The following is a 22,173-nucleotide window of genomic DNA, read 5'->3' on the forward strand; positions in this document are numbered from 1 at the left end:
TTTCAGGAAGTCATTCTCAGTGATTCTAGCCAAAGCACTGGTCAAAAGGACAGGCGGCCATGATGGCCTTCATCATCGCGGTCGGCCGGTGATGCAACTGGGCATAACGTTCACAACTATCACAAGACATCACTAACTCTTGAGCATCATGCAGTACGGAGGGCCAACAATAACCGGCTAGCAGCACCTTCCTTGCCAACGCATAAGCCCCTAGGTGATTTCCACAGCACCCCTCATGAACTTCGTGGAGTACATAATCAGCCTCTTGATAACTCAAGCATCGAAGAAGCGGCCTTGCAAAAGATGTTCTATACAACACTTCTCCGACCATCACATAATGCGAACACTTTGTCTTCAACTTACGAGCTTCGCGAGGGTTATCAGGAAGCTTTCCCTCTTTCAGGTAGTTAATTATGCCAGTCCTCCAATCCTCCTCCTCCTGCTCAACTTTGGGAGAACTCATGAGAGGTGTGAGTTCAACTTGTAATACCACATCTCTAGTCTTCCAACTTCCCATTGTTCCAGTCATTTTGGCTAGAGTGTCCGTCTTTTCATTTTCTTTCCTGAGAATCTATTCAAATGTAATCTTTATGAATTTCTCTCTGACTCTGTCCACTTCTTGAGCATACTCAATAAGTTTTTCATGTTTCACATCATACATTCCCTTTATCTGTTGTGCTACCAGCTGTGAATCAGAAAAAATAAGCACCTAGTAGCTACCACGTTTCTGGCCGCTCGAAGTCCTGTCAACACAGCCTCATATTTTGCCTCATTGTCGGATGCTCGAAAGTCAAACCTCACCGCTAACTTCACCTCCTCCCCAGCTGGTGAAATCAGTACCACTCTCACTAAACTTCCCTCCTTCGAAGAGGAACCATCCACATATACTTTCCAAGGGTCCTCATTTTCTTGATGCACGGTCTCAGCCAGAAAATCGGCTAGGTCTTGCGCTTTAATAGTTGTCATTGGCTCATACTGGATGTCATACTCTCCCAGCTTAGTAGTCCACTTAACCAAACGGCCAGTGTAATGCCCGAGAATTTTGATATTGTAATCTGAAATGATTTACTGATAATTGATGTCATTATAGATGGAATGGATCTGACCAGAAAAGCCGGAATGAAGATTGGAATTATGTGCGAGGATGAGCCCTCGCGCATATGCGCGACCCAGCCGGGCGCGTATGCGCGAGGTAGGCAGAGAACCTCGCGCATATGTGCGACAGGACACACGCATATGCGCGAGTATGGCAGAGAACCTTGCGCATATGCGCCGGACGAGGGCGCGCATATGCGCGAGCTGCCGTAAGGTTACGCGCCGAGACAGAATGTCTCGCGCATATGCGCCTAGGAGGGTCGCACATATGCGCGAGACGTGCAGCATAAGGATGAAGCCACTTGCCCTTGTACCATGCAATATATATATAAAAATCATGCAATTCTTCAAATTCAGGGGAAGAAAACGAAGAGAATCGCTGGGAGAAAACTTAAGTTCTTCAAACAAGAGATTTGTGATTTACGAGAAATCCGTCCGTCAGAATTTCAATCCGACTTCATTACCGTGTTCCTATCGACAAGAGCTTCAACTGGACGTAAGTTTTCTTATGTTTTGATATGATTTGAAATTATGATATGGAAGAAATCTTGATACTACTGATATATGGTGTTACTGAGATTGTAAACATCGTATAATTGAAATCAGATTGAAGAACGGATACCGTATGGAATTGTTATGATTTTTCAGAATTGATTTGATTGATATTATACAGATTTGATATCAGAATTGTGTTGTTATCGATTATGAGATGTTGGGATTGATATTTGATTGATATTTTATCTCTGGGTATATTGAGATTGTGATGTTATGCCGTCGAAACTGAATTAGATTAAGTTTGATTATATCTGGTATTGATTGGAATATACGTTGATATTGTATTCCTCGAATATGCCATTCCAGATTGATATTGAAGGTTTTGAAGACAAATCAGAGCTGAACACCAACGAAAGAAAGGTATAAACAAATGTTGAACCGGGAAGATACGACTCAAGTTTGAATTGAATTGAGTTTCCCAAAAACCACATACTTTAATTTATTGCATTGATATTTGCAATTCATGAGATTGATATGCTTAGTCTATTGATTTATAGCAAAGCACGTGTCGAGTCATGGGCGGATATGCCTAGTCTTTGGCGGATATGCCAAGACACTGGATGTTTGATTTATATTGATGTTGCATAGGAGCAGATCGGCTTTTATTGCGGAGATTCGGTATATTGTAATATCCAGGAACCGGGATCCCTAGATTAGAGATGAGTTGAGTCTTAGATGATGAGTCACTAGTTGATTTACAGATTTATATCGACTCATGTCTTTCAGATTTTGCTACATGTTATTGATATCTGTTTCATGCTTTTATATATGTTATATGATTGCATGTACACATTGTTTATACTGGGAATGTATTTCTCACCGGAGTTATCCGGTTGTTGTTGTGTTTGTATGTGTGCATGACAACAGGTGGGACAGGATCAGGGTCAAGAAGAGGATGAGAGATTACAGTTACCGTGGAGATCCGGCCCAGAAGTATATTAGGATTCAGCACTTGATATATAGTAATTGAACCCTAGTTTGACAAGAATGTATTTAGTACAAGACATGTACTTTTACTTTTGATATGTATATCAGATTCATTCCATTATGTTTCCGCACTTTTATTTTAAAAAAAAAATTAGACCCTGTTTATCTTAATTGATTCAATTATTCCCAAAGATGATTAAGAAATGAATTAGCGTCCGGGTCCCTTCAGCAGGTGGTATCAGAGCAGTAGGTTCCTTAGACTGAGATAGAAGCTAGTGAGCGGGGTAGATTAAGTTTTCTTTCCTGCTTTTATGTGCTAGCATGTTTACTACTTTGAAATGCATGTTTACCTGTGTCGAGGCCCGTATTTCGTATTTGAAAATTTGCGGAATTATTTAAAATTTTCCTTTAAAAGTAAATAACTTGCTTCATTCATAAAATAAACTGATAAAAAGTTTAAATGTTCAAAGTAGCAGCGGAAGTAAATACTGTTTCAAAACAATCACTTAAAAATATTTCAACAAGACAAAATGAGTTTGAGCATAAAAATGGTAAATAACTGAAACATGAGGTCCTCGGGTTCCTACTACTGCCGACCCAAGATGGCTCACTGGTCCCCGTCCTTGGCCTCGACCTCATCAGTACCTACAACAATCAAGTCTAGTGAGTCTAAAGACTCAGCATACATATATCGTGAATAACAAGTAAAATATATCATAAATTTGGCGTAATGTAAAAATATCGTATCGTAAAGCGTGAGTTGAAAATCGTGTCATGGATAATTATAAATACGTGCATAACTGATAATCGTACGCAAAATGTTTGCTCGATAGAGCCCTGTCATAAAATAGCATATCATAATTTTTTGTTGAGATAATGTTCTACGCAAGTGGCCCATAACATAACATAACATAACATGCACGTCTGATCAGACTAAACCACAGTATACTGGGCGGTAGAGATCATCACAGCCCTTGTACTGGATATCCTTACCCATACATGAACATGAACCGGTCGTAAGTCACCGGGTGAAGTAATAATCCCATAAGCTGCAATCCCATAAGCGTGAAGTGGCCACAAGACATATTGCATATATCTCAAAAATAAACTTTTCTATTTTTATGCACGTAATATAATTATAAATCCTGTTTTATTTTACCAATTGGGTTGGATCGTTTCCACGCTTGCTGCGACCTAATTCTAACATGAGAAACATGAAAATAAACTTAACTTGACCAACACTTCAAAATCGAACTAAAAACGAGACTATTACGCCCAACAACTTAGTAACTAACCATGACTCCGTACCAATCAAAACCAACATCGAACCATCGTTTAGTCATGATTAAAATACGCCTAAAATACTGGAAAATAAATACCAAGGGCTGTAATACACGAAAATTGTGCATGGAGGCCAAAATCATGAAACGCTCTTTCGAGAGTCACTTTGGCACATCGCACCGTAAATTCTCGTACGACCTCTAAACTTAACCAAATCACAAACGGCCAAACACATGACCTTTCTAACTCAATGAGATACTGTCCAGTCCAAGGCCATAGGCCAAAATCCAAACAAGAACTCGTATGTGACCTCTAAACCGCAGCAAAGTTGCTGTAAAATTCCAGCGGAAGCAACTATGCTTGCATCGCTTCGTTTACAATGCTATTGGCCATTGGGGCTTGAACCGCAAACTAGAGCCTCTTTCGAACATCCTAACGTGTGGTTTGAACCTTGGCTAAGGGCCCTAGGCCAACCACAATCCAAACAAACACCTACGACAAATCCGAAGCTCCAGCAGAGACGCCATTGAGCACGCGTGGGGTGTATTGCTTCACTTGTTCTCTTGGTCATTCCAATGGTCATGAGATTGACAATGTCTTGATCTAGACATCATGAGGTATTTTGTGAACCATGGCTAAGGGCTTGAAGCCAATCCAGATCAACCCAACATCCTCAAATTCGAAACTACTCACACAAACTCGAAAATGAAAACCGAAGGGGCTGTTTTGTGTTGTTTGCTTTAAAACCGATGGGACCATGAACAAAGCCATGAAAAGCCATCTTGGTCATGTCCTAGACATGCTAAGTAAGTGCTCAAACCATGGTTATAGGCCCTAGGCCAACCAAGATCCGAACCCTCGCCTTAGACAAACAAGAAGGGAAATCGAGACTCAACAATTGCAACTATGAGAGTTGCTGTCAAATCTCTTCCGTCAGCGTGTAGGGGCTGGAACCAATGGACTACCATGACTCTAACATGTCCTAGTACATGTCTAGATTCATCCTTGCACGCCTGGAACCGAGCCAAACCCTGAAACCATCAAAACAATACCAACGTGAAGCACAAGGAAGAGAGCCGAAAATCTGTGCAGAATTTTTGTTCATGTTGCTGTAAAAATTTCGGTTTTTGCTTCATGATTCATGTACATATAAGGTTTTAAATTATTTATATAACTTGATTGAAGAGAAAAGAATGATATAGACATGCCTTGGATTTGTTTGAAACGAAAACAAATCGATTACGACGAACGCGGCGCGGCAGAGACGGAGTTCTCTTTTCTTGTTTAATTTCTCTCTTTTCTCTCTTGATGGCTCACGATTATTGGATGAGTTTTCTTCGGAATTTTTGAGAATATGGTGGAGAGGGAAGACTAGGAGAATGAGGGGAAGTTTATAAATTAAATGGGGATAGAATGGAAACTTTAAAATATTTCTATCCTAGTTGTTTGAGAGATAAGGAAGTTGCTATGATATCAAGGGATTTGAGGGATATATTGGAGGTGTGATGGCCGAAAATCATCTATCAAAACAAGATAGAAATATTGCTTATTTAAAAATTATTGAGGATTAAAAGGAAGGGAATCATCTTACCAAGAAGGGATAAGGAAATGAATCAAAATGGTGAGTTGCCAAAAATTTTAAATCATTTAAAGTGGGGTGGCCGAAATCTAGAAATGAAATGGTGGGAAATATTTCTTAATCTAGTATTTTAAATCTTTAAAGTTTTATCTACCCATTAAGTATTTTAGTGAATTAAATAATTAATTAGTTTAGGTTAGTAATTATCTTGCATGCATGGCTTATTCTTTAAAAATAAATTACTAACATGTTAAGTTACAATTTCTTAAATAAAATAAGCCTAGATTAATCTATCTCAATTGGTCATACATTTTAATTTAGGCTTTTAAGTAATTATTGAACCTAGAAGAACTTATTTACTACTTAAGTCCAATTAATTAATTAAATCCCTAAACATTTTTTTCATTAAAATAAATTATTCTCTATCTTAAATAAATTATAGGGATATTTTCTTATCATTAAATTTTTTCTCAATACTCCAACTCCGGTCCGGCCTCGCTTATTTAACTGAAAAGATAAAACTATACTCATGCGATTTAAAAAAAATAATCAATATTAAATAACTTTAAAATGCCTAAAAAAAAAAAGAAATCATTTTTAATTTAAATACTAGAAATTATACATGGCTTATATGTAGTCTGGTTTAACGGGTTCTACAATTTTCTCCCCCTTAAAAGAAATTTCTTTCTCGAAATTAAAACTCACCGAATAACTCGAGATATCGACTCCTTATCTCTGGCTCAGATTCCCACGTAGCTTCTTCCTCTGAATGATTAAGCCATTTGACTTTCACTCGCTTAACCAACTTGTTCCGAAGCTTCTTCTCCTGTCTGTCTAAGATTTGCACTGGTCTCTCTTCATAAGACAGGTTCGGAGTGAGCTCCAACGGCTCAAAGTTCAAGACATGCGAAGGATTCGCCATATACTTCCTCAGCATAGAGACGTGGAACACATTGTGTACTCCGGCCAGATTCGGCGGAAGAGCAACACGATAAGCTAACGTCCCAACCCTGTCGAGGATCTCAAAGGGTCCGATGAATCTCGGACTAAGCTTTCCATTCTTCCCGAACCGCATGACACCTTTCATAGGTGCTATCTTCACAAAAACATGGTCGCCAACGGAAAACTCTAGATCTCTCCTCCTCTGATCCGCATAGCTATTATGTCGGCTCTGAGCAGTCCTCATCCTATCACGGATCTTGACTACTACATCGGAAGTCTGCTGAATAATCTCCGGACCCAATTCTGATCTTTCCCCTACTTCATCCCAATGAATAGGCGATCTGCACTTACGACCATACAGTGCTTCATATGGAGCCATACCTATAGACGAATGAAAATTGTTGTTATAGGTGAACTCTACCAATGGCAACTTCGACTCCCAACTCCCTGAGAAATCGATAACACAAGCACGGAGAAGATCATCCAAAATCTGGATAACTCTCTCTGACTGCCCATCTGTCTGTGGGTGGAAAGCTGTGCTAAACAACAACTTTGTACCCATAGCCGAATGCAAACTCTTCCAAAATGAGGAAGTGAATCTAAGATCTCGGTCAGACACTATAGAAACGGGAATACCATGAAGTCGGACTATCTCTCGGATATACAACTCTGCATACTGAATCATGGTGAAAGTCGTCTTAATGGGCAAGAAGTGCGCTGATTTGGTAAGACGATCAACAATCACCCAGATAACATTTGATCCTCTGACTGACTTCGGCGAACCTACCACGAAGTCCATGGTAATATTCTCCCACTTCCACTCGGGAATAGGAAGAGGCTTGAGCAAGCCTGCTGGTCTCTGATGCTCCACTTTCACTAGTTGACATGTCAGACACTCGGATACAAAATGTCTGATATCCTTCTTCATTCCGGGCCACCAATACAACAACTGCAGATCTTTGTACATCTTCATACTCCAAGGATGAATAGAGTACGGCGACATGTGGGCCTTGGATAAAATATCTGCTCGAATGGAATCACTGCTAGGAACCCACATTCTGTCTCGATATCTCACAATACCGTCGCTAACTGTATACAAAATAATGCCCTTGGCCTCATCTCTCTGCTTCCACTTTGCCAACTGCTCATCTGCTAACTGCCCACTGCGAATACGATCTAGAAGAGAAGACTGAATCGTCAAAGTAGATAGGCGAGGAACTCTACCTCGAGGATATGCCTCTAGATCAAACCTCTGCATCTCAAACTGAAGATGTCTCGAAATCGTCAAATGAGCCATCACTGCGACTTTCATGCTCAATGCATCCGCAACTACATTAGCTTTTCCAGGGTGGTAGCTAATGTCACAGTCATAGTCCTTCACTAGCTCCAACCAATGCCTCTGACGCATATTCAGCTCCTTCTGCGTAAAGAAGTACTTGAGGCTCTTATAGTCGGTAAAGATCTAGCACTTCTCTCCGTACAAATAATGCCTCCAAATCTTCAAGGCAAAAACTACGGCGGCCAACTCTAGATTGTGGGCAGGGTAGTTCTTCTCATGGATTTTCCAATGATGAGAAGCATAAGCTATCACCTTCCCATGCTGCATCAACACTGCGCCTAGACCGAGCTTCGAAGCATCGGTATATAAAACTTTTATGCACGTAATATAATTATAAATCCTGTTTTATTTTACCAATTGGTTTGGATCGTTCCCAAGCTCACTGCGACCTAATTCTAACATGAGAAACATGAAAATAAACTTAACTTGACCAACACTTCAAAATCGAACTAAAAACGAGACTATTACACCCAACAACTTAGTATCTAACCATGACTCCGTACCAACCCGAACCAACATCGAACTATCATTTAATCATAATTAAAATACGCCTAAAATACTGGAAAATAAATACCAAGGGCTGTAATACACGAAAATTGTGCATGGAGGCCAAAATCAAGAAACGCTCTTTCGAGAGTCACTTTGGCACATCGCACCGTAAATTCTCGTACGACCTCTAAACTTAACCAAATCATGAACGGCCAAAAACATGACCTTCCTAACTCAATGAGGTACTGTCTAGTCTAAGGCCATAGGCTAAAAGCCAACCAAGAACTCGTATGTGACCTCTGAACCGCAGCAAAGTTGCTGTAAAATTCCAGCGGCAGCAACATTGCTTGCATCGCTTTGTTTACGAGGCTATTTGCCATTTGGGCTTGAACCGCCAACTAGAGCCTCTTCAAACATCCTAAGGTGTGGTTTTAACCATGGCTAAGGGCCCTAGGCCAACCACAATCCAAACAAACACCTACGACAAATCCGAAGCTCCACCCGAGACGCCATTGAGCACGCGTGGGGTGTATTGTATCACTTGTTTTTCTTGGTCATTCCAATGGTCATGATATTAACCATGGCTTGATCTTGACATCATGAGGTATTGTGTGAACCATGGCTAAGGTCTAGAAGCCAACCAAGATCCACCCAACATCCTCAAATTCGAAACTACTCACACAAATTCGAAAATGAAAACCGAAGGGGCTGTTTTGTGTTGTTTGCATTAAAATCGATGGGACCATGAACCAAGCCATTGAAGGTCATCTTGGTCATGTCCTAGACATGCTAAGGAAGTGTTCAAACCATGGTTATAGGCCCTAGGCCAACCAAGATCCGAACCCTCGCCTTAGACAAACAAGAAGGGAAATCGAGACTCAACAATTGCAACTATGAGAGTTGCTGTCAAATCTCTTCCATCAGCGTGTAGGGGCTGGAACCAATGGACTACCATGACTCTTACATGTCCTAGTACATTTCTAGATGCATCCTTGCACGCCTGGAACCGATCCAAACCCTGAAACCATCAAAACAATACCAACGTGAAGCACAAGGAAGAGAGCCGAAAATCTGTGCAGAATTTTTGTTCATGTTGCTGTAAAAATTTCGATTTTTGCTTCATGATTCATGTACCTATAAGGTTTTAAAGTATTTATATAACTTGATTGAAGAGAAAAGAATGATATAGACATGCCATGGATTAGTTTGAAACAAAAACAAATCGATTACGACGAACGCGGCGCGGCGGAGACGGAGTTCTCTTTTCTTGTTTAATTTCTCTCTTTTCTCTCTTGATGGCTCACGATTATTGGATGAGTTTTCTTCTGAATTTTTGAGAATATGGTGGAGAGGGAAGACTAGGATAATGAGGGGAAGATTATCAATTAAATGGGGAGTTGGCAAGAATCTTTGCCACTTTGTGAGTTTTCGTACAATAACAGCTATCAGACGAGTATAGAGATGGCTCCATTTGAAGCGTTGTACGGCAAGAAATGCAGATCCCCTCTGTATTGGGATGATATCTCTGAGGTACCTGAGATTGGACCTGACATGATTAGAGATATGACCGAGAAAGTTAATGTAACGTCCCGAAAATTTAAAGGTCCACGCGAACCACATCCGCAAATTATTAAATTCATTGTGTATATTAATTAAATGTTTTAATTGCATGGATTAATTTTGTTGTGCATATTTGCATGTTTAAAATATATTTTTTCTACATTATTGCATTAAAATGTAATTTTTAAAGGAATATTCAAGTGACGATCGAGGAACGGGGACCGAGGGCTGAAAATGTAAAATGTTTTTATTAAATATTTATTTTTAATTATTTAAAGGGTGATCGATGCTTTTAGTATTTTTGAAAATAAGGGGGTTTTGAGGTGATTTTATACGACGGGACGTAAATTTTATCGGTGTTGGTTTTTCAACTAAAATACGAGCTTTTTGGCAACCCGGCTAATAAATTCACATATTTATTTAAAACAAAAACTTTGTTAAAACTTTATTTAAATCCTAATTAGACTAATGAGCCTAATTTAATGGCATAATAGGCCTAAGGTCTAGTTAGTAAACAATTTAGTATTTAAAGTATTTATTAGTCAAAAAAAAACCCTATACTTTGCACACAACCTCACGGCCACCCTATTTTTAAACTTGAAAACTCTCCCCACCCCTCTCTCAAACCTTACGGCACACACACTCACAATTTGGCAAGGATTTTCGAATGGTGCAAGCAAGAACAAGCCAAGGTTCGCGTCCTGTTCTTCGTCGTCAACGGATATTCGAGCGTATTTAAGGCAAAGGCACGCCATATTTCTTTCCTTCAAATATCTATCACATCATAATATTTATTGGAACATGATTTGAAAGAAAACAAGGCACACAACTTGATATTTTCGTAACTATGCATATATGTGTTCTAAACTCTTGATTTTTCATCCAAAAACATGTTGTTTTGTTGTCAAAGGGGCTGCCATGATTAGGAATTGTTAGGGGATGTTTTTACATGTTTTAAAGAGTCCTAAAACACACCAGAAACGTTGCAATCAAGAAGAACAAAAACTGAAGGCATGAGCAGCAAAGTAGGGGCCGAAGTGTGTTGGGTTGTGCAAGAGTCAAGTGGCTCGTTCTTTGCATGGGCTGTTGGGGCTCGTCCAGGGGCAGTGGGGGTCTCAATCTAGGGCTATGAAGGGTCCTAGAGTGGCTAGGGTTCGAGTTCTAGGCTTGTGGAAGGAGTCCACCCGAAGTGGGACTCCTCCCATCTTCACGCGCAGGTTCTGTTGAGGCTGAGAAAAAGGGGCTTGCGGCTAGCCTGGGGGTGAGCCAGGTGGGTCCTTTAGGGTCTAAGGATGATGGGCAAGGGTTGGGCCAGGGGCTGGAGTAGCGATGCTGGCCGCTGACTCGAGAGGAGAGGGAACCCGTGAGTTGCAAGGGGTAGTAGCGCAGGTTGCTGTCATCTGGTACAGAGCTTCGCTGCTTGGGTTCAGGGGGCTGGGTCGGTCTGGGCTTGGTCTGGGCGTGGTCCAGGGAAGGTTAGGTTCATGAGGGGTCGAGCGATTCACAGCTAGATGAGTCCTAGTTCAATTAGGAGTCCTATGGCTCAAGGATAACACACGCACACACAGGGGCAGAACTTGGGTAAGTTTCCAGGAAGGTTTTGTGCGGCTTAGGGGCTGGTTCTTGGGTGTGGGGATGGGCAGTAGGGTTCATATATGGGTTGGCTAGGTTTTGGCTCAAAGTGGCTCGGGCATGGCTCGGGTAAATTAGAAGATGGCTTGGTGTGTTCGATTAGGTGTCAAAAACAAAAATTAAAAGGCTAAAATTGAATCCATGGGTCCACGGGTGTGGTTCATGACTTGGAAGGATAGAATAAATCTTAAAATTGCTATGTTTAAAATTTGGGATCAAAATAACGAGTTTTGGATTTATTCGTGATTTAATCGCCGCACGAAACGTTAATTAAAAAATTAATTGAAATGCCTAGTTTTAAGCTTTATAAAATTATGAAAAATTAGGTTTAAGCTTAATTAATTATTATAAGTCTAATTTTTAAATTTGGGAATTTTATATTAAGGTTTGGTTTAATTCGGGATTAAAACGCATTAATACGTTACATTTAAAGATTAATTTAAAAGTCCTTTATTTAAGCTAAATAAAAATATGAGAAAACTCATGTAAGCTTAAATAATTATTTTTGATATGATAGAGTCAATGAAATTACGATAATATCAAAAACGTGAAATTTTACGTCCAGGGGTAAAACGGTCTTTTTACATCTAAAAATTAGTAAACGTCATGGCAGTCTCCTGAATGCTGTTTTATATGCTAATATGATTATGGATGTTTATATGTTCATATGTCAATTTTAAATGTTTATGGATTTTTAAGATAATATGTTTGATGTTTTATGATTTAATATGTTAAAACGTTTATTTTAAATATTTCTGATTTAAATGTTTATTTTAAACGTTTACGATGTTAAAATATTTATATTAAAATGTTCATCGATGTTTATGATTTTTAATATGTTAAGTTATAATTTTTAAATGTCTATGATTTTTATGATTTAAATATGGGCATTTAAAAGACATGTTGCATGCTTGGTTTCAAAATAAAAATGATATTATATGCATGTTTTTATTAAGTAATTATAACATGTTGAAGGACGTGAAGGGATTGTGACTACTATATGTTGGAAATATCGTGAGGGTTATGGTCCCAGTGGGAGCCCGACGATCGTGTTTTCGTTGATACGAATACGAATACGATGATATGATTGGAGATGTCGTGAGCGGAGAAGGCCCCAGAGGGAGCCCATTTATGGGAAAAGGCCCCAGAGAGAACCCCGACGATCGTATTTTCAATGACATGATATGTTAATACGTTGGCCAAGGCCCAGTTGACGGGTGAGAGTGTCGCTGGTGTCCCCGCCGCCCAGTACTGTGGTTTTTTTAGATGGATCCATCGCCCAATACGATCAAGAATACGAGTCACAATCACGATCTGAATTCAACAAACACGAACATGAACATGAATACGAATATGAATATGCATACGAATATGGATATGCATATGAATATGAATACGAATATGAATATGAATATGTTTATATTTTTATGAAAATGTTTTTATGCATCATGAAAATATTTACGAAAATGTTTAAGTTTAAGTTTATGCATGTAACGTCCGGAAAATTTAAAGGTCCACGCGAACCATATGCATAAATTATTAAACTCCTTTGTATTTTAATTATATGTTTTAATTGCATTAATTAATTATGTTGTGCATATTGACATGTTTAAAATATACTTTTCTACATTGTTGCATTAAAAATGTATTTTTAAAGGTTATTCGAGTTGCGATCGAGGAACGGAGACCGAGGGCTGAAAATAGAAAATGTTTCTATTAAATAGTTGTTTTTAATTATTTAAAATATGAGTGATGCTTTTTCTTATTTTTAAAAAAAAATATGAGGTTTTGAGGTGATTTTATACGCCGGGACGTAAATTTTATCGGTGTTGGTTTTTCAACAAAAATACGAACGTTTTGACAACCCGGCTAATAAATTTGCAAACTTATTTAAACAAAACTAATTTAATATTTTAATTAAATTCTAATTAAGCATTAATGGACCTAATTTGTATGCTTAATGGGCCTAAGCTTAATTAAAGAATTATTAACTATAAAATATGTTAATCACCCCCATAACCCCACAAACACCCACGCCTCCCTCACCCCAACAAATTCAAGGAATCCTTTGCACCTTAAACTCACGGCACACACATCATATTCTTCAAGGAGGATCAAAATTTTGCAAGGAAAAATCAAGCCATCGTCTTCGTGTCGTCGTTCTTCAATCGTCAACGTATAATCGTGCGTTAATAACGCAAAGGCACGTCATATTCTTCTTTTACTCATCTTTCGCACCATATTATGTGTTTGATACATGATTGCATGAAAAACATGATACAACTTTTATATTTTCGTTTTTATATTTATACATGCACAAAACAAGAGTTTTTCTTTTTCAAAACTCTTCATAATGATGCACAGAGGGGCTGCCATGGTAGGGGTACTTGAAGGGATGTTTTTTCACATGTGTAAGGGTCCCTAGGTGTATGTTTAAAGGCTGAAAAAAATAGGGAAGGAATAAAAACGAAAATAGACTCCTTAAGGGAAAGGACTCTTCGACTAGGAGTCTTTGAGTGTCACGGCTGCTAGATGCGGTTAGGGAGGGTCCACTAGACTTAATTGGGCTGCATAGGAGGGATGGGTAGAGGCTGGACATGGTGGTTAAGGGCTGGAGGCAAAGCTAGCCTAGGTTCGAATCATATTAGGACTAGGACTCTTGTGCAGAAAAATTCAGTAGCTTCCTAGGCATATCCAAGGGACTTAATGGGATGTAATTTGGTTGTATATGGGTTAGTTAGGTGTTATTAAGCTTTGGTTCAAGTTTGGTTAAGTTTCGAGTCCATACGAGTCAAAACTGGGAAGTACGTCTAAGTTTAAAAACGAATAGGGAAACACCTAGATTTAAGCTTAATAAAATTATGAAAAATTATATTTAAGCTCAAATAATTATTAGAAGTCTAATTTTTTAATTTGGGAATTATATATGAAGGTTTGGTTTAATTCGGGATTAAAACGCATTAATACGTCACATTTAAAGATTAAATTAAAAATCATCGATTTATGCCAAATAAAAATATAGAAAAATTCGTGTAGGTTTAAATAGCTATTTTAGACATGTTATAGTCAATGAAATTAAGAAAATGTCAAAAACGGGAAATTTTATGTCCAGGGGTAAAACGGTCATTTTACACCTAGAAATTAGTAAACGTCATGGCAGTGTCCTAAATGCTATTTTATATGCTAATATGATTATTTTCAATGATTATGGATGTTTATGAATTTTTATATGTTAAAACGTTTATTTTAAATGTTTATGGATTTTTATGATTTAAATTGGACATTTAAAAGATGTGTTGCATGCTTGTTTCAAAATAAAATGATATTATATGCATGTTTTTATTAAGTGATGGAAATACGACATGTTGAAGGATGTGAAGGGATTGTGACTACTGAATATGTTGGAAATATCGTGAGGGTTATGGTCTCAGTGGGAGCCCGACGATCGTGTTTCCGTTGATACGAATACGAATACGAATACGATGATATGATTGAAGATGTCGTGAGGGGAGAAGGCCCCAGAGGGGGCCCATTTATGGGAAAAGGCCCTAGAGGGAGCCCCGACGATCGTATTTCCAATGACATGATATGTTAATACGTAGGCCAGGGCCTAGTTGACCGGTGAGAGTGTTGTTGGTGTCCCCCGCCGCCTAGTACTGTGGTTTTCTTTAGATGGATCCATCTCCCAATACGTTTAAGAATACGAGTCACAATCACGATCTGAATTCAACATACACGAACATGAATATGAATATGTTAATAGGAATATGAATATGAGGACATGAATATGTTGATATGAATATGGATATGAATATGAATATGTTTATGTTTATATGAAAATGTTTATGCATAAGATTATGAATATGTTTATGTTTATATGTTTTATGCATCATGAAAATATTTACGAAAATGTTATGTTTATGTTTATGCATCTTCATGAAAACGATAGTTTAAGTACAGGTATTTTTCACTGTTATATGTTAACTGTATCACGTATTACTCGTTATCAAGAATATGACGTGTTGAGTTTTTAGACTCACTAGGTGTGATTGATGCAGGTGATTATGATAATAATGATAATGGAGGTCTTGATGGTTGACTTTGCTGGACTGAAGCTGCACATAACCCGAGGACCGACTCTAGTTTTCCGCACTAGATATGATTTATGATTTTAAGTTATGTTAAAGTTATTTTTATGACTTTTATTTAGGTAATGAGAAATTTCTGAGAGGTTATAGTATGGGCTATAATTTTCAAATAATGTTTTTAGGATGGTAAAACGTTTAACGATTTTATGCTTTAAAATATTTTCCTTTGGATTTTAAATGGTAGTTGGACGTTTATTTTTAAAATGGTGACAAGATATTTTAAAGTATTTATATATAATATTTTTAATTAAGGAGAGAAAAAAAATTTTCCAGCACGTTTTAAGAAAACGATTAAGCAGATGTTTCAATGCATCTTCATGAAAATGATATTTTAAGTACAATTATTTTTCACCGTTATATGTTAACTGTATTGCGTATTACTTGTTATCAAGAATATGATGTGTTGAGTCTTTAGACTCACTAGGTGTGATTGATGCAGGTGATTATGATAATATGTTAATGGAGATCTTGATGGTTGATCTGACTGGACTGGAGGTGCACATAACCCGAGGACCGACGCTAGTTTTTCGCACTAGTTATGATTCATGATTTTAAGTTATGTTAAAGATGTCTTTACTACCTTTATTTATGTTACGAGAGATTTTTGAGAGGTTATAGTATGTGCTATACTTTTCAAATAATGTTTTTGGGTTTATAAAATAGTTGGTTTTTTTACTTTTAAAATGGTTCCAAAATATTTTATGATTCGGCCGAATGTTACGTGAGGTTTGGAAAAAAAAAATTTCTATTACTTTTTAAGAAAACGAATAAGCAGACGTTTCAGTGAAGGTGATTCAGAAGAGAATGAGGACAGCTCAGGAGAGACAGGCCAAATATGTCAATATTCGACGTAGGCCGTTGGTATTTGAGGCAGGAGACAGAGTATTTTTTAAGATTTCTCCTTTCAGAGGTGTTGTCAGATTTGGCAAGAAAAGGAAGTTGTCTCCACGATACATCGGTCCTTATGAGATTCTCGAGAAGATAGGAGATCGTGCCTATCGATTCGCCTTACCGCCTTCTCTATCTGGAATACATGATGTCTTTCATGTATCATTATTGCGGAAGTATATTTCTGATGCTTCACATATTATTCAGCTAGACGAAGCCGAACTTAACGAGACACTGAGTTATTTCGAGAAGCCGATCCAGATTCTCGATCTTAAAGAAAAGCAACTCAGAACGAAGACTATTCCGCTTGTGAAAGTTCAGTGGAGTAGTCATGGCATTGAAGAAGCTACCTGGGAGACTAAATCGGACATGAGACATAAATTCCCAGAGTTATTTCACTGATGTGAGTCTTGTTATTTAGCTTCTATTCTACATTCCTTATTGTATCTGATTTGATTGTCTTTGATTTCGGGGACGAAATCGGATCTTAGGGGGGTAGAAATGTAATGCCCGAGAATTTTGTTATTGTAATCTGAAATGATTTACTGATAATTGATGTGATTATAGACGGAATAGATCTGATCGGAAAAGCCGAAAAGAAGATTAGAATTATGTGCCAGGATGAGCCCTAGCGCATATGAATGACCCAGCCGGGCGCATATGCGCGAGGTAGGCAGAGAACCTTGCGCATATGCGCGACAGGACCCGCGCATATGTGCGAGTATGGCAGATAACCTCGCGCATATGCGCGAGCTGCCGTGAGGTTACGCGCCGAGACAGAATGTCTCGCGCATATGCACTTAGGAGGGTCGCGCATATGCGCGAGATGTGCAGCATAAGGATGAAGCCACTTGCCCTTGTACCATGCAATATATATATATATACAAGAGATTTATGATTTACGAGAAATCCATCCGTCAGAATTTCAATCCGACTCTAATACCGTGTTCCTATCGACAATAGCCTCAGCTGGACGTAAGTTTTCTTTTGTTCTGATATGATTTGAAATTATGATATGGAAGAAATCTTGATAGTACTGATATATGGTGTTCCTGAGATTGTAGACTTCGTATAATCGAAATCAGATTGAAGAACAGATACCGTATGTAATTGTTATGATTTTTCAGAATTGATTTGATTGAGATTATACAGATTTGATATCAAAATTGTGTTGTTATCGATTATGAGATGTTGGGATTGATATCTGATTGATATTGTATCGCTGGGTATATTGAGATTGTGATGTTATGCCGTCGAAACAGAATTAGATTGAGTTTGATTATATCTGATATTGATTGGAATATACGTTGATATTGTATTCCTTGAATATGCCATTCCAGATTGATATTGAAGGTTTCGAAGACAGATCAGAGCTGAACACCAACGAAAGAAAGGTATAAACCAATGTTGAACCGGGAAGATACAACCCGAGTTTGAATTGACTTGAGTTTTCCAAAAACCACATACTTTACTTTATTGCATTGATATTTGCAATTCATGAGATTGATATGCTTAGTCTATTGATTTATAGCAAAGCACGTGTCGAGTCATGGGCGGATATGCCAAGTCTTTGGCGGATATGCCAAGACACTGGATGTTTGATTTATATTGATGTTGCATAGGAGCAGATCGGCTTTTATTGCGGAGATTCGGTATATTGTAATATCCAGGAACCGGGATCCCTAGATTAGAGATGAGTTGAGTCTTAGATGATGAGTCACTAGTTGATTTACAGATTTATATCGACTCATGTCTTTCAGATTTTGCTACATGTTATTGATATCTGTTTCATGCTTTTATATCTGTTATATGATTGCATGTACACATTGTTTATACTGGGAATGTATTTCTCACCGGAGTTATCCGGCTGTTGTTGTGTTTGTATGTGTGCATTACAACAGGTAGGACAGGATCATAATCAAGAAGAGGATGAGAGATTACAATTACCGTGGAGATCCGGCCCAGAAGTAGATTAGGATTCAGCACTTGATATATTGTAATCGAACCCTAGTTTGACAGGAATGTATTTAGTACAAGACATGTACTTTTACTTTTGATATGTATATCAGATTCATTCCATTATGTTTCCGCACTTGTATTTTTAAAAAAAGTTTAGACCCTGTTTATCTTAATTGATTCAATTATTCCCAAAGATAATTAAGAAATGAATTAGCGTTCGGGTCCCCACAGCCCGACATATCCGCATGAGTGAGGATTCTGCCCAAAGGAATGTTGGTGAGTACCACAATTGGATGAGATTGGAAGTAGGGCCTCAAGCGTCTTGCTGTCATCACCAAAGCCAAAGCCAATTTTTCCAAACCTGAGTATCTGATCTCTGTCCCTTTGAGTGCATGCGAAACATAGTAAACCGGCTGCTGAATTGATCCTTCTGGCTTGACAAGGACCAAACTCACAGCCTCTTCAGTGGCAGATAAATATACCCACAAAGGCTCACCTGCTGTCGGTTTGGCCAAGACAGGAAGCTCAGCAAGGTACTCCTTCAATTCTGTGAAAGCTTTCTCGCAATCCGGACCCCATTCAAATTTTTTCGCCTTACGTAAGGTCCGGAAGAATGGTAAGCTTCTGTGAGCGGACCTCGAGATAAAACGTGCCAGAGCAGCAATCCCCCCTGTCAACTGTTGAACATCTTTAGGTGCCCGGAGAGGGAGACCATATCTTGGATAGCTTGAACTTTCTCGGTGTTGGCCTCAATCCCCCTCTCTGTCACCATATAACCCAAAAACTTTCCACTCCTCACCACGAAGATACACTTCTGAGGATTCAACTTCAGCCCGTAGGATCTGAGGGTGGCAAAGGTTTCCACCAAATCAGGTATGAGCTGGGATGAGTCTTTGGATTTTACCATGATGTCGTTCACATACACTTCAACATTCCTTCCCACCTGCTCAGAAAATACCTTATCCATCAATCTTTGATACATGGCTCCGGCATTTTTGAGTCCGAAGGGCATGACCACGTAGCAGAAAGTTCCTTCAGATGTGATGAAGCTCACTTTAGCTTGGTCCTCCACAGCTAAAGGGATTTGGTGATATCCCTGATAAGCATCCAACATACACAAATATTGATGTCCCGCTGTGGAGTCCACCAACTGATCTACCCGGGGGAGAGGATAACAATCTTTAGGACATGCCTTATTGAGATCTCTGAATTCCACACACATCCTCCATTTTCCTAAACTATTCGGAACAAGGACGACATTCAAGAGCCAAGTAGGAAATTGTACCTCTCGAATGTGCCCAGCATTGAGCAACTCTCCCACCTCCTTCTTTATAACTCTATTCTTCTCGGGCCCGAAATGTCTCTTTTTCTGCTTTACAGCGGCAAGATGTTCAACTGATGCTCCGCCACACCCGGGGTCGTCCCGGTGAGCTCTTGAGCTGAACAAGCGAACACGCTGAGATTGGTCTGTAAGCAAGTAATGAGTTCCTCCTAACCCTTGGGTCAAGGTCGGGGGCTATTCTTAGCATCTTCTTCTCGAGTCTAGTGCTATGACCTCCGGTTCTTCATCCATCACTTCTTGAACCTCCTTCCTTACCACGGGCAACCCGCTTCGTCCCCTTCTAATCATATTGACCTCCACACGCGCCCTCTTCCCCTCTTCTTTCACTATTCCTTCATAACATCGTCGCGCAAATTTATGGTCTCCAAACAAGACTCCCACCTCCTTCCCCACAGGAAACTTCAACTTTTGATGATGCGTGGAAGCTACGGCTCTGAAATCCTTTATAGCTGGACGTCCCAGGATTCCATTATATTATGAGGGGGTATCCACCACGGTAAATGTTAACATCTTTGTTACCCGCCGAGAGTCACATCCCAAATATAGGGGAAGAGTAATCTGACCCAGCGGCGGAATGGCATGGCCCGTGAACCCATATAGAGGAGTGGAGACTGGATCAAACTCGAATCCTTCCACCTTCATCTGATCTAACGTGCCCTTAAACAATATATTTACAAAGCTCCCATTATCAATAAATATCATTGCCACATCGTAGTTGGCAATGGTGGCCGTCACCACCAAGGCCTCGTTATGAGGAGCCACGATGCCTCGAAGGTCTTCCGGCCTGAAGCTGATGACAGGATCTTGGGGTAAGTCTGCACCCCTAGATATCTCAAAATTCTCCAACCTCCTCCCGTGCGCTTTTCGGGCTCGCCCAGAGTCTCCATCAGTAGCATCCCCTGAAATCATGTGAATAATTCCTCTCGTGGGGTGGTTATCTTCGTTTTCTCTCATCCTCGGCTCGACAGGTTCTCGAGGAACATCCTGACCCCGCCTTTCTCTTCTTGGCTCTCCGACCCTCTAGTTGATCAAAGGATGACCTCGACCCCGCCTAGGAGACAGACGAGATTTTGGTCGGTCCCCGGATGAGGATCCCTCTCGTCTGTCCACCGGAGGCATCCTAACTCCGCCCTCCGCTCTCTGCGACTTATCCCAGCTTCCCTCTGGCTCCCTCACCTCCATCACTTTATCACGATTCCTATTCAGAGGCACATGTGAAGAGAATTGTCCTCTACCTCTAGTTTTATCCTCCTCCCTTTCACCTGCACCCCTCTTCCATCCTCCTCTCTCTAATCCCTCAAATCTTCCTGCCCCAAGCCGCTGCTCCATCCTCTTGTGTCGTTGGAAATCCTCTAGATTCACATACTTTTCTGTCCGAGTTAACAGATCATCATAGCTCGACGGAGGTTTATTGACCAGTAATTTAAAAAACTCCCCTCTTCTCAGGCCTTGGGTGAAAGCACTTATCATGATGTCCGGGGTAACTGCTGGTATCTCCAGCAACGCATTGTTGAAATGCTGGACAAATTCTCGCAAAGTTTCAGGCTCTTGTTGTTTCATCACGAACAGGCTCAAATAATTTTTTTGATGTCTCTTGCTGCTGGCGAACCGGTGCAAGAAAGCCGTAGAAAACTCCTCGAATGACTGTATGGAGTTGGGCTGCAGGGTGTAAAACCATTGCTGGGCTTACCTTACCAACGTGCCCAGAAACACCCTGCACCTGACTCCATCCGAATATTGATGCAACATAGCCGCATTCTCAAATCTCCCCAAGTATTTCTCCGGATCAGTATGTCCGTCGTACTCTCCCACATTCGACTGTCGGAAATTTGGAGGAAGCCCCTCTTCCAAAATGGCAAGTGAAAAAGTGCTTCCTTTCTTGGCGGTCGGTGCTCGGCTTCCCACCTGCTGCCTCAGCATCCGTATTTCCTTCCGCATCTCTCCCATCTCCGCATTCCCTTCGCTCGGGAGGGGTTGTGTCTCTTCAATCCTGCTCTGTTGTCCCTCAACATTTTCCTCTCGCTCCTGGCGAGTGACCTGCTCTTCAGCGAACATAGATTCTTGGTTGCTCTTCATATCTTCGTCCACTGTCCGAGTGATGAATTGGCCCAGCTACTCCAGGGTCAAGTTCCCCACATTTTCATTGGGACGGGGTTTCTCGGCCCTGGTCTCTTGAAGAGGTTGTTCAGTTCTGGTATCTTGACGAGGTTGTTTCTGTCTCGCCTCAGCATGAGACTATTCGGGTCCCCTCTGAGGACGCGATGATGCTTATGTAGCTCTTCTACTCCCTCTCTTGTCTACCATCTCTACGTCTCAACTCACAGTTTCCCACAGACGGCACCAAGTGATACTCACAAAAAATTTAGGGTCCGATTCCGGGGAGTGTCACTAGTACAGACACAGGGTTTTGAACTTGTCATGAGCCTGAAATCACAAA

General features: G+C 39.9%; 1 protein-coding gene across 1 annotated transcript; it reads right to left on the reverse strand.

Annotated features, from left to right (window-relative positions):
* Nucleotides 1-25: 25 nt before the first annotated feature.
* LOC142537629 (uncharacterized) lies at nucleotides 26-20,690 on the reverse strand. The gene is made up of 6 exons (XM_075643130.1): nucleotides 20,300-20,690; nucleotides 19,950-20,185; nucleotides 19,107-19,850; nucleotides 18,624-18,987; nucleotides 710-1,055; nucleotides 26-563 (listed from the first exon to the last, which is right to left on the reverse strand). The coding sequence occupies exons 1-6, from the start codon at nucleotides 20,688-20,690 to the stop codon at nucleotides 26-28; spliced, it is 2,619 nt and encodes an 872-aa protein (XP_075499245.1).
* Between the last annotated feature and the right edge of the window lie 1,483 nt (nucleotides 20,691-22,173).

Source organism: Primulina tabacum, chromosome 2 (genome assembly GCF_025594145.1).
Source record: "Primulina tabacum isolate GXHZ01 chromosome 2, ASM2559414v2, whole genome shotgun sequence".
Taxonomy (NCBI): Eukaryota; Viridiplantae; Streptophyta; class Magnoliopsida; order Lamiales; family Gesneriaceae; genus Primulina; species Primulina tabacum.

Bases quoted from the DNA above. Each gene is read 5' to 3' on its own strand.
- LOC142537629 (XM_075643130.1), bottom strand. From the start codon at position 20,690: ATGAGAGAAAACGAAGATAACCACCCCACGAGAGGAATTATTCACATG. The intron at 20,186-20,299 runs GTCAGATTACTC...TGGGACGTCCAG, and splicing joins CCATGCCATTCCGCCGCTGG to CTATAAAGGATTTCAGAGCC. The intron at 1,056-18,623 runs GTGGGGACCCGA...AAATCATTTCAG, and splicing joins TCATGCGGATATGTCGGGCT to ATTACAATATCAAAATTCTC.